The following is a 12,953-nucleotide window of genomic DNA, read 5'->3' on the forward strand; positions in this document are numbered from 1 at the left end:
CATCGGAGAAGCGACTGCACAAAGACTGTCTGGTGTAGCTTCTGCAAATCCACAGGGCACACAGACAGAGCGTGCATGAAGAAACACGACCAGAGCGCGCGATACGCGCATGGACAAGATGACGGCCATGGACGAGACAGCGGCCATGGACGAGACAGCGGCCATGGACGAGACGGCGGCCACGGACAAAATGGTGGCTACGGACAAGATGACGGCTACGGACAAGATGACGGCTGTGCTGGAGCTTAAAGGACTGTATATAAATTTCACCTTAGGGGGTTGGTCGGATGCCTTAACTGCTAAACTAATTGTACCAAATTACACAACTGAGTAAATAACTTAAAATGGAGTCACCTAGACTAGAAAGAGCGAGGAAACTGTTGAATCATAATGTCATTTTTATATAAACAAAGGGGGAAAAACATACATACAAATATTATTATTACTTTATACAATTCCTAATTAAAATACTATAGCTAAATTTAGATGGGCGCCCAAATGGTTCTATTAAAGTGTTCTGGCCAACGTTGCCGCGGTTACCGTTGCAGCAGAGGAACAATTCCCTCTGCAGGACAAGAGAGGTGGAGAGAGTTAGTAATCCTGGTGGTGAGAAAGAACCCGGATGGGTTCTGTAGCGAGGAGTAGTTGACCGCTGCGTGGTGATGAAGGCGGGAAGACGCTGCCCGGTCCGATAGCGCTACCAGTCTGCTCCTGCAGACCAGATGCTCCGCTGTGGTGTATCCGAGTGTCTCCCTCCGCTCAGTAGTGAGCATGCAGATAGCCAGACTAAAGACACGCTGGTCGCCTCTGTTCAACAGGCTAGTGCTAGTGGCTACTGTGCTAGCAAATTACTTTTACAGAGTCCCTTCGGCACAGACCCTAGCTAAATGTCCTCCGGTCTGTGCTATATATCGTCTGATATGGCCAGTACCGAGCAGCTAGCAACGCATGAGCATCGGGCTACGTTAGATATTAGCTCCGAGCTAGCTAGTTTATGCTAACTGCTAACGATTATGGGAAATACTATAGTTAGCTGTAATCCGCTAATCCCTGACGTTTACTAAACATCTAATTAGCTGATTACTAAAACTCACACTCTCTTGGTGGAATAATGTCCGCGTGGTAAGCAGCTTTTACATCCCTGGTCAAAATATATGTGACTTTCACGTTGGGTGCACCTCTCGTTCTCCATACAAGTCTGGGCAAGTTCAACGTCTACTACAGGAAGTGACGACACTTTGACGACACTTTCCACCCGGAGAGGCACAGCATGGAGCTGGCAGACGGGAGACGCACCTACGGATTGGCGCAAGAGAGAGGAGACGCACAGATATGCCTCACGGACAGTAGGGGGCGCCGGTGTACAGTGATGTTAAAGAACGCTCTCTACGTACCATCGTTCCCACAAGGACTATTCTCTGTAATAGCTGCTACTGCAAACGGTGCCAAGGTATTCTTCGATAAAAGGTAAAATTTTTCTTGTAGAACCTGACGGTACACGGTTTGACATAAAGATGTACCAAAGAATATATTATCTGCAAACGGAGTGTAATGACGACAAGTGTAATGATAATAATGATATGTGTAGCATGACGGCCAGTCACGATATATTTTTTTAGCTCCGAGCTAGCTAGTTTATGCTAACTGCTAACGATAATGGGAAATACTATAGTTAGCTGTAATCCGCTAATCCCTGACGTTTACTAAACATCTAATTAGCTGATTACTAAAACTCACACTCTCTTGGTGGAATAATGTCCGCGTGGTAAGCAGCTTTTACATCCCTGGTCAAAATATACGTGACTTTCACGTTGGGTGCACCTCTCGTTCTCCATACAAGTCTGGGCAAGTTCAACGTCTACTACAGGAAGTGACGCACGATATTAAAACACTTCCACCTCGGCCCAGTAGATGGCAGCACTGTCACATAACATGAGATGCCAACAGTAGGCAGACGGTGTAAACAGTATGTGGTAAATAATAACTTAGCTCCCACATATTAAACAGGTCTAATGAACTTAGAGGGGGGGAAATCTTAGGTCTATTTCTACCTAAATGCAGACCCTTCAGCACAAGGGCTGTGGACAGGATGACGGCAGCGGACACGATGGCGGCGACGATCGACGTGAGACGGATCGAGACGACGCCCGGAGAATAATGGGACAAGCAGACTGCGCTTTCAGGGCACGGACGGCGTGCATCGCCGGACCGGCCCAGCTGCAGCGGGCCCAGAGGAGGGGACTGATCGTGGACACAGGTGCGTCGTCCCATGTCATCAACGACAGGAGTTGATTCAAGAACTTTGACGACACTTTCCACCCGGAGAGGCACAGCATGGAGCTGGCAGACGGGAGACGCACCTACGGATTGGCGCAAGAGAGAGGAGACACACAGATATGCCTCACGGACAGTAGGGGGCGCCGGTGTACGGTGATGTTAAAGAACGCTCTCTACGTACCATCGTTCCCACAAGGACTATTCTCTGTAATAGCTGCTACTGCAAGCGGTGCCAAGGTATTCTTCGATAAAAGGTAACATTTTTCTTGTAGAACCTGACGGTACACGGTTTGACATAAAGATGTACCAAAGAATATATTATCTGCAAACGGAGTGTAATGACGACAAGTGTAATGATAATAATGATATGTGTAGCATGACGGCCAGTCACGATATTCAGACATGGCACGAGATTATGGGTCATTGTAATTAAGAGGATTTACTGAAACTGCAAGCAGTGACAGAAGGCATGCACATTGAAGGTGAAAAGCGTAGACCTGACAAGAATTGTGCAGTGTGCAAAACGGGGAAGTTTACTCAACCAAGAAACAGAAATCCCACAGAAAAAGTAAGAGTATCCTTCACTATCAGGAGGATGCTCAGAAACTGACAGATGTAAAAATGTACAGAGAAGCTGTGGGTAGCCTCATTTATTTAACAATGTGTACCCGCCCTGACCGATGGTTTGTAGTGAGTAGACTGTCACAGCATTTTGCTGACCCCACAGAGGAGCATTTGGATTACAGCCAAACATGTCTTTTGTTATCTTAAAGGTACAGCAGATAAACAACTGTGTTTCAGAAAGAGCAGCGAGGGTCTAGGACTTAAAGCCCACAGTGATGCAGACTGGGCAGCTGACACCACATGTAGAAGGAGTACCACAGGATATTGTGAGAGTCTGAACACAGACAGCTCACTGGTTTCGTGGAAAACAAAGAAGCAGCCCACAGTGGCACTATCAACTTGTGAAGCCGAATATATGGCTCTAGCTATGACCATACAGGAGTGTATTTATCCAGAACAACTGCTAGAAGTGATGGAGATAAGATTATGAGTATATTGCTTAATATGTAATAGGTAATTGGAATGTATCCTCTAGTCTATACCAAATATGGTGTTTTTTTAAGATGAGGGGCGTTTTGTCAACATCATTTAAAAATTATGGACACTGTGTATATATGAAGGCTGTTGTTTATGAGGGCAACCAGGGAACCATTGTGATTGCTGGGAACCCAGTGTGTCGACATAGATGTAAACATGTCAATATAGAAAATGTCATCTCATCAGGTCTGTCATCAGAGAAGAAAGAGTGACACTGGTTTGCTGTCCGGCGGACGACAGGGTAGCGGACACTATGAGGAAACCTGTTCCAAATTAGAATTGAAGGGATTTGCAAGGGTCATGTTTGATGTGTAAATATTGACTGCCATACCCTGTTGATGTTTTGGATTATATTATTTCCTTTGTAAAGTGTTTTTCAAAGAAGTTATCCAGTATGCTAATACAAACCCTAAGTGGGAGTGTTGAAGTCAGAGGTTCTGTGTAGGATTGTTAGTAACTGTCTAACTGCACATATAACTGTTTCCACTGGAGGGCGCTCTAGGCGGAGCCACTCAGGAACACCACCAGGTGGCGAGTATAAATATAGATGTCTCCTCCCACTCTTTCTCTTTCCCCCCAGCCTCTCAGTGAGAGGAGAACTCTAGAACTGCTGCTCTGCCATGACTGCTGCTCTAGCTATGACCATACAGGAGTGTATTTATCCAGAACAACTGCTAGAAGTGATGGAGATAAGATTATGAGTATATTGCTTAATATGTAATAGGTAATTGGAATGTATCCTCTAGTCTATACCAAATATGGTGTTTTTTTAAGATGAGGGGCGTTTTGTCAACATCATTTAAAAATTATGGACACTGTGTATATATGAAGGCTGTTGTTTATGAGGGCAACCAGGGAACCATTGTGATTGCTGGGAACCCAGTGTGTCGACATAGATGTAAACATGTCAATATAGAAAATGTCATCTCATCAGGTCTGTCATCAGAGAAGAAAGAGTGACACTGGTTTGCTGTCCGGCGGACGACAGGGTAGCGGACACTATGAGGAAACCTGTTCCAAATTAGAATTGAAGGGATTTGCAAGGGTCATGTTTGATGTGTAAATATTGACTGCCATACCCTGTTGATGTTTTGGATTATATTATTTCCTTTGTAAAGTGTTTTTCAAAGAAGTTATCCAGTATGCTAATACAAACCCTAAGTGGGAGTGTTGAAGTCAGAGGTTCTGTGTAGGATTGTTAGTAACTGTCTAACTGCACATATAACTGTTTCCACTGGAGGGCGCTCTAGGCGGAGCCACTCAGGAACACCACCAGGTGGCGAGTATAAATATAGATGTCTCCTCCCACTCTTTCTCTTTCCCCCCAGCCTCTCAGTGAGAGGAGAACTCTAGAACTGCTGCTCTGCCATGTGAATAAATAAACCATGCCAGTTAAAGGCTAAAGATAGAAACCATGCCTCTTGACCACATTATTGTCGTCCTATAGCCGGATTCTGTCAACACTTTATTTATTTATTTATTTATTTGGTTGGTTGGTTGGTTGGTTGGTTGGTTGGTTCTTTCTTTCTTTCTTTCTTTCTTTCTTTCTTTCTTTCTTTCTTTCTTTCTTTCTTTCTTTCTTTCTTTCTTTCTTTCTTTCTTTCTTTCTTTCTTTCTTTCTTTCTTTCTTTCTTTCTTTCTTTCTTTCTTTCTTTCTTTCTTTCTTTCTTTCATTCCCCCCCCACCCCCTCCTAAAGACCAGGGGTCTCAAACTCGCGGCCCGCGGGCCAATTGCGGCCCGAGGGATGATATTTTGCGGCCCCCTACTTGACATCAAAGTTTAGTGTTAGTGCGGCCCGCGCGCAACTGTTTGCCGAGTCGTTGCGCAAGAGTTGGAAGTTTTATTTATTTTATCACTTGTAGGCTACCATAGTGCAGGCTCATGACAGCAACGTTATGTTAGTGACTTGGTTGAAACGTGATTCCGGAGTGATATCAAGTAAAGTGGAAGGCAAATGCATCCTCGCTATCTCCTCTGACTGTGAGCAGTGCTCTGCATGTCCGGCTGCACTGCCACACTGTCTGTCTGTGTCTGTGTACGGGTCTGGTCCAATCACATTCAGCATCCCCTTAGCGTTTTCCCCCCTCACCCACAGTCTGCGAATCAGATGCAGAGTAGGGGAGTAGGGCGGGTCTTCACGGAATGCAAGTCGTCTCTCTCTTTCAGTCAGAGCAGAGTTGACAGCGCATCTACAGTAAACTCGCTCCCAGTTTTATCTCTGAGATAAATGTAGCTACTAGCCTAGTTTCGCCAGCAGGCAGCCAGCAGAAAAATATGGCATTTTCAAAGATGGTCAGTAAAAGAAAAGTCGACTGCAATTCAAAGGTGAATGGACTGAAAAATATGCGTTCATCCTGAGTCCCAGCACCAAACCAATGTGACTATATGCCAAGAAACGGTAGCTCTTGTGAAGGGTGGCAATTTGAAAATAATGTATGACTGAGTGATGGAGACCATGTTTGAAGGCAAACAAAAGCAAATCCCCCTCAGATCGCACAGCAACCAGAATAACTGAAATACTGGCTGGTGATTTTATTAAACAGCTTTGTGATAGAATACAAAAAAATGCACAGTGCATTTCCATAGCTGTGGATGAGTCCACTGACACCACTGAACAACCATTCATGTTCTGAAGAACTGTTCATGTTCTGAAATGTTATTGCTAAAGATTGAGATGATTGGATCAGTTGTACTTTTTTTTTGAATACTTGAAACCCTTTTTTTGTGGAATATTTGATGCGGCCCAGCCTCACCCAGACTCTACCTCCAGCGGCCCCCAGGTAAATTGAGTTTGAGACCCCTGTAATAGACAGTCTCCTCCCCACCGTATGTATATATTCTCTCCCCACCATATGTATATTTTTTCTCCCACCCACCCACCCCCTCCTAATGTATATTCTCCTCTCTGTCTGTACGGTTGTTTTTGAACACCCCTGCACCCCATCTCTGCTCTTTCTTTCTTTCTTTCTTTCTTTCTTTCTTTCTTTCTTTCTTTCTTTCTTTCTTTCTTTCTTTCTTTCTTTCTTTCTTTCTTTCTTTCTTTCTTTCTGTCTGTACGGTTGTTTTTGAACACCCCTGCACCCCATCTCTGCTCTTTCTTTCTTTCTTTCTTTCTTTCTTTCTTTCTTTCTTTCTTTCTTTCTTTCTTTCTTTTCTTTCTTTCTTTCTTTCTTTCTTTCTTTCTTTCTTTCTTTCTTTCTTTCTTTTCTTTCTTTCTTTCTTTCTTTCTTTCTTTCTTTCTTTCTTTCTTTCTTTCTTTCTTTGGTTGGTTCTTTCTTTCTTTCTTTCTTTCTTTCTTTCTTTCTTTCTTTCTTTCTTTCTTTCTTTCTTTCTTTCTTTCTTTCTTTCTTTCTTTCTTTCTTTCTTTCTTTCTTTTTTCTTTCTTTCTTTCTTTCATCCCCCCCCACCCCCTCCTGATAGACAGTCTCCTCCCCACCGTATGTATATATTCTCTCCCCACCATATGTATATTCTCCTCTCTGTCTGTACGGTTGTTTTTGAACACCTCTGCACCCCATCTCTGTTCTTTCTTTCTTTCTTTCTTTCTTTCTTTCTTTCTTTCTTTCTTTCTTTCTTTCTTTCTTTCTTTCTTTCTTTCTTTCTTTCTTTCTTTCTTTCTTTCTTTCTTTCTTTCTTTCTTTCTTTCTTTCTTTTCTTTCTTTCTTTCTTTCTTTCTTTCTTTCTTTCTTTTCTTTCTTTCTTTCTTTCTTTCTTTCTTTCTTTCTTTCTTTCTTTCTTTCTTTCTTTCTTTCTTTCTTTCTTTCTTTCTTTCTTTCTTTCATTCCCCCCCACCCCCTCCTAATAGACAGTCTCCTCCCCATCATATGTATATATTCTCTGTTAGGACCTATGGGTAACAGTACTGTATATTTGCATATCGTATATGTCACAAGTGTAACAATACTATATACCTATATGTCATGTATGTCCATATGCCATAAATGTCATGATGTCATGTATGTTGTGTATGTTATAAATGTCACTATGAAATGAAAATGGGGGACCCTGATGTAAACAAGACAAACGTCTTTCTCTGGTCTGCATTCCCTTAACAATTGTGTGTATTGAGCCGTGCTGTATTGTACCCATTCTGCAATCTGTTAAATAAAGTTTTCATTCATTCATTCATTCATTCTTTCTTTCATTCTTTCATTCTTTCATTCTTTCTTAATTTTTTTCTTTCTTTCTTTACACAGTACTACTAGTGTACCTAGTACCTAGCTGAACTTCTCCATGTTCGCACCCGAGTTAGAGCACTGAGGTCATTGAATGAGGTACTTTTAGATGTTCCAAGGTCTAGGCTAAATGCTAAAGGTCAGTTAGAGCACTGAGGTCATGGAATGGGGTACTTTCAGATGTTCCAAGGTCTAGGCTAAAGGCTAAAGGTCAGTTTCAAGCACTGATGTCATGGAATGAGGTACTTTTAGATGTTCCAAAGTCTAGGCTAAAGATTAAAGGTCAGATAGAGCACTGAGGTCATCAAACTCATCAAAACTCACTTGTTTTCATTGGCTTTTTGAGGCTTGTTAAGCCATACATCCCTAGTCCTGTTGTGATTATTTAGTGTATTTATTGTATTGTAATTGACTTGTGCATATTTATTGTATTTTGTATTTGTCTGTTTCTTTATACGGTAAAGCACTTTGGTGCAACTTCGGATGATTTTAAATGTGCTATCTAAATTCGGATGATTTAAAATGTGCTAACTAAATAAAGGTGACCGTGACCTTGACCTTGACACAGACAAACACTGACATACATACACCCACACACACATACAAAACCACCAAAGGGACGTACCGTCGACACAGGATGGCATGGCCCTGGTGGTGCCAGCCACCTGTCCGGGGAAGCAGGAGCATTTCACTGTCTGGGACCTCTCCTCAATCTTGTTCTTGTTGCAGCAGCGATGGGCAGCGATCACCTCACACGTCCCAGCCTTCACATGCACTGCAGAGACACAGAGAGACACAGAGAGGACAGAGAGACACAGAGAGGACAGAGTAAATACTATGTCACATTTTGCTCTATAATTTCTTAAGACGGAAATCACCTCATAGTCCAGCGGTGTCACTCACTCACTCACTCACTCACTCACTCACTCACTCACTCACTCACTCACTCACTCACTCACTCACTCACTCACTCACTCACTCACTCACTCACTCACTCACTCACTCACTCACTCACTCACTCACTCAACTCACTCACTCACTCACTCACTCACTCACTCACTCACTCTGCGGCACTGTGGTGTAGTAGTTAACACTGTCACCTCACAGCAAGAAGGTCCTGGGTTCGATTCCCACTTGGGGATGAGGTTGCCAGGTTGCCAGTTACCCAGGTGGGGAATCTTGCAGGCCTTTCTGTGGCTCGCAAGGGTTTCCCCCCAAAAAGTGATAAACCCAATGGAAAAACATGCAGAACAGAACAGGAGCACATGGATTGATCGCGGATGCTCTTGGGGGTTAGGACGATGTGTGTGTGTGTGTGTGTGTGTGTGTGTGTGTGTGTGTGTGTGTGTGTGTGTGTGTGTGTGTGTGTGTGTGTGTGTGTGTGTGTGTGTGTGTGTGTGTGTGTGTGTGTGTGTGTGTGTGTGTGTGTGTTGAGACTGCAGGGGAAGATTGCGTGTCTCCCTGCTGCGGACCATTCTGTGTTAAAAAAAATAGATGAGTGCATTGTTATCTTTACTCTGAAAGCGAGATTACAGGTCTTACCATCTAAACTGAATCTCTCCATCTGGTTTCCAGGCAGTCATGCTCCTCACTGTATTCATCATGACAATAACCAAATAGCTGAAACCATGTCCCACATCTTAAATGGTTGCCATATATACAGGGGCCTCTACATAAGTAGGCATAACAGAATAGTAGATTTGATAGCGAAAGATATCTCTCTTATTTTTAGGTCCTCCATCACACTGTATAAGCATTCTACTGTGAAGCCAAGCATGTTCAACCTGTGCAATAATGATTCCATGTTCTCTAGTATTACAGCTAACACCCCTGATGTATTTGTAGTATAATAATTAATAATAATTTAGGACCTGCTCCGAGGTCACCATTTGGCACACATGCGAACCATGCATACAATGCGTATCTGCGATTAACCCATCCCGTCGTCCTTCCCCCCCAAGGGCAGCCGGGAGCAGACAGGCGCCACGTGAGCCGCGCCAGGGGACCAATCCAAGTGCTCCTGTCCGTCTTCGTCAAGGACGCCACAGCGTTAGCGATCTTGTTGTTGTGCATGTTTTTCCATTGGGTTTATCTTATCGGGGGGGGAAACCCTTGCGAGCACGGGGAGAACATGCAAACTCCACACAGAAAGGCCTGGGAGATACCCCACCTGGGTAACTGGCATCATGGAAACCTGGTCCCCAAGCGGGATTCGAACCCTGGACCTTCTTGCTGTGAGGCGACAGTGTTAACCACTACACCACCGTGCCGCTTAGGGAGGTGTCCATTCTTGAGGTTGGCTGTACTTTTGATTACAGCTTAGAAGAAGTGTGGTAAATATTGACGTTGAATTTCATAATTAATATGTGTGAATAAATTAGAGAACCATAAATGTAAAGCCAGATGTACCTTTCAATAGCAGAGTGGACTCAGTGGCTAAACAGTCTCAACTGTCAGTTGAGACAGCTGCATCAGATAACAGCTGCAACAGTTATTTCAACCCCCACTCAAGCAATGACTAAATTAGAGAACAAACGACACCTTCTCGAACTGACTGTATGTAAATGCTGATCAGAGACAGCTGGGTTGACCACAGGGCAGACCAGTTTAGACTTGTTGAAGCATGGACACTAACTCACAAACAAAGCAATCTATTAATCAACTGTTTAGTATCAAAAGGTATCATATGATGTCTGGTATCAGTCTTAGAAAGCACTGACTGTACTTGGATGATATTAGACATCTATAGCCATATAGAAGGAATGTTAAAGTTATATATTATTCATTTAAGAGGAGATTTCTGTTGGGACAGACCCAATCAGGAAGACACTGACGGGGGCCACTAGCGTCCCCCTCTGGGTATTGAGTCAAGATCCACACAGGAGATCAAAGGGGGGGGGGGCAGCCGGCCTCCCCCCAGAGAAACCCAGAGGGAGGGGCTGCCAGCGCCCACCGGACACCCCCACAAGAAGACGCTGGATTGGACCAGCCATATGTAGTATTGGCTAGAAATGATAGTATATAGGAAGGCCCTACATAGGGTTATTCAGGAGCTCTCAGGCCGGAACCACCCAAAGGGGTCTGGGGGCTCCCCCACCGCTTCGAAACCACCCAGAAACTACTGTGAGCTGATGCATTTTACGTGAGTAAAATCATGGGAAACGCCAAATGGTTGTTTATAGATTAGAGTAATGTACAGATCCCTGATCTGTAGACCAGATTTACTCATGTATAATGTGTACAGTAAACCATGTATGTTCAAATTATGTTAACCAAGTGACTGTTTGATGTGCAGTATTGAGGTTTGAGATGCAAACCTGATTGTGATATTTCTGTACAACAGACAGCTGTTAATATTCTCTGATCATCTGTTGTATGTAGAAGTCAACCTTCTATTCACCTTGGACTCCTGGCTCTGATCAAATAAATCAGCTGAGTTGAACTACAATTCTGGTTTGTCTGGCGTACACGTTTTATTCTTCATCTGCATTAAGCCAGATGAGGAGACCAACCATTCTATCAAGTATGAATCTTTCCTCCTCCTTCCAGATAATCAATCTCATTGTATTGCGCTACAATAACCTCAAATTATTGTATAAAGTCTGTGGGAATTTACTACAGAAATGGTGCCGTGCTGCCCTACCCTTTGTGTCTCCCCCTGAAAAGGTGCGGTAGGGTCTTGTTATATGTATCATATCTGGACCGTGCGGTGTGTTGGGGACACGGGGCAAAAGAGCTGGGGTGTTGCTGCGTTTGAAGTGATTAACGATGGGCTTGTTGTCTGAATGGAGGAGGGAGAGAGGAACAGAATGAAGGTTGGTTGTGTACGCCACTGTTTGGGGCCCACGGTGAATATGGCTTCGGCATGAGTGGGTTGGGGATTGCGGTGTCTTAGGTAGGATGTCCGGAGGTATGACGATCGCGCTTGTTGTGCAGTGAACATGCAAACGTAGGCTTTTTATGTTTGTATGTTCATTCAGACACATGAGGCCGGTCTCGGCCCAGCGGGCCACGGGGGTTGGTTAACTCGTATGGAATATACTTTATGAACTATACGGGGGAGTTGCACCAGGAAGGTTGGTGGCGCACAGACTATCTGGTCATGTTGTAAAGGAAGATAGCGTCGCATGACGGCAGGTAAAAGGCTTTTCTTGCTAGGAAGCACGGTTATTCTGTTGTATACGACAGGAGCGCGTTCTGAGTATGTAATTGCCCTAAAATTATTCTCAGGAAGGGGGCGCAGGTAAGACGAGGAGATTTGACTGTTCTGAAATGGAAGGGGAGCTGGGTCCAAGGTGCATTGTGTCCCTGCTTGTAGCCACAGAATAGGCGGGACGGGGACCGTGAGTGGGTCAGTATGGGCATAAATGCATCGGGCTAAGGGTTCTGTTACTATTTCAGAACATGTAAAGTCAAGTATGGTGAAAGGTTGTTAGACCCTGGCATGATCAGCGCAGGGGTCTGTGCGATTGCAGGATTAAAACGTAGTAATTAATGGAAATGTAGGGTGCCGGCGTGTTCAGGGTGCGTTGTACGTTCTATGGTAGGATTATAGCACAAATTAAATGTAGATATATTTGCCGTCCTTAGGCATAGTATCCTTTTTAAGCTTGAGCGAAACCGGCCTGTTGATTAATTACGTTCGCTGTGATACAAAAACGATTCGGTCGAACTGACTGATAAGTACTTAATGGTTTTGTTGTGATATTTTAGTGGCCAACGGACATATGTTTGAGGCGGGTCCCTACTGTTGGTTGGGGCTGGCTTAGCTCTGTGGAAAAGTCCGCGGTGAAGCTGGGGACGTTACGATGGCGTTATGAGAGAATTGATTAAACACTGTGGCGGCGATTACAAGTAAGAGGCGGTTGAGACGCAGGGTGGCAAAATTATGGCCGTTTTGAGGGTTATTATTAATGCGGTAACGTGGTAAATGATATTAAGGATTCGCTGCTTGGTGACGTCATGGTGTTGTGGAGAGTATGTAACGTTCGCGGTGCTATGGAGTGAGGCGGAGAAGGTAGGAGAAAGGGTTCGTGTTGAACTATGTGTGCGGCGTTGGTTGGTGTGAATGTTTTAAAAATTATTTTCTGTTAGAGTGGTTGGCTATTTTGGGCTTGTGTGAATTGTTTATGCTTTGGATGGTACTGAGCGAATTGCGTGGATGAACGGATCTTGAAAGGCACGGCTCCCGTGAGGGCCTTGAACGTCGCATTAGAGCTGGCTAAAGCTAGTTAGCTTGCATGCCGTTGTTTTGTGGCGTTTGGGGGGCGGCATATGTTACGTTTCGAGTTTTGAGAAAGATGTTGGGGAAGGGGTAAAGAAACGTGATAAATGTCGTGGCAGTTTATGAATATCGTGGCAGGTTATTATGAATGTCGTGGCAAATTTTGGTTGTCGTA

The 12,953-nt window shown here is 44.1% G+C and overlaps 1 protein-coding gene across 1 annotated transcript in view; it reads right to left on the reverse strand.

Moving 5' to 3' along the window:
- The window catches only part of LOC311243884 (chemokine-like protein TAFA-2), a gene marked incomplete at its 5' end in the record, with an annotated part of 171,686 nt that overhangs the window by 47,755 nt on the left and 110,978 nt on the right, over positions 1 to 12,953 (reverse strand). The window contains one exon of the mRNA XM_084333262.1: positions 8,180 to 8,329. Within this exon, the coding sequence (XP_084189388.1) occupies positions 8,180 to 8,329 (150 nt within the window). The remainder of the gene's footprint in view (positions 1 to 8,179; positions 8,330 to 12,953) is intronic.

Source organism: Notolepis coatsorum (assembly GCF_963971535.1).
Source record: "Notolepis coatsorum genome assembly, chromosome: 17".
In the NCBI taxonomy this organism is placed as follows: Eukaryota; Metazoa; Chordata; class Actinopteri; order Aulopiformes; family Paralepididae; genus Notolepis; species Notolepis coatsorum.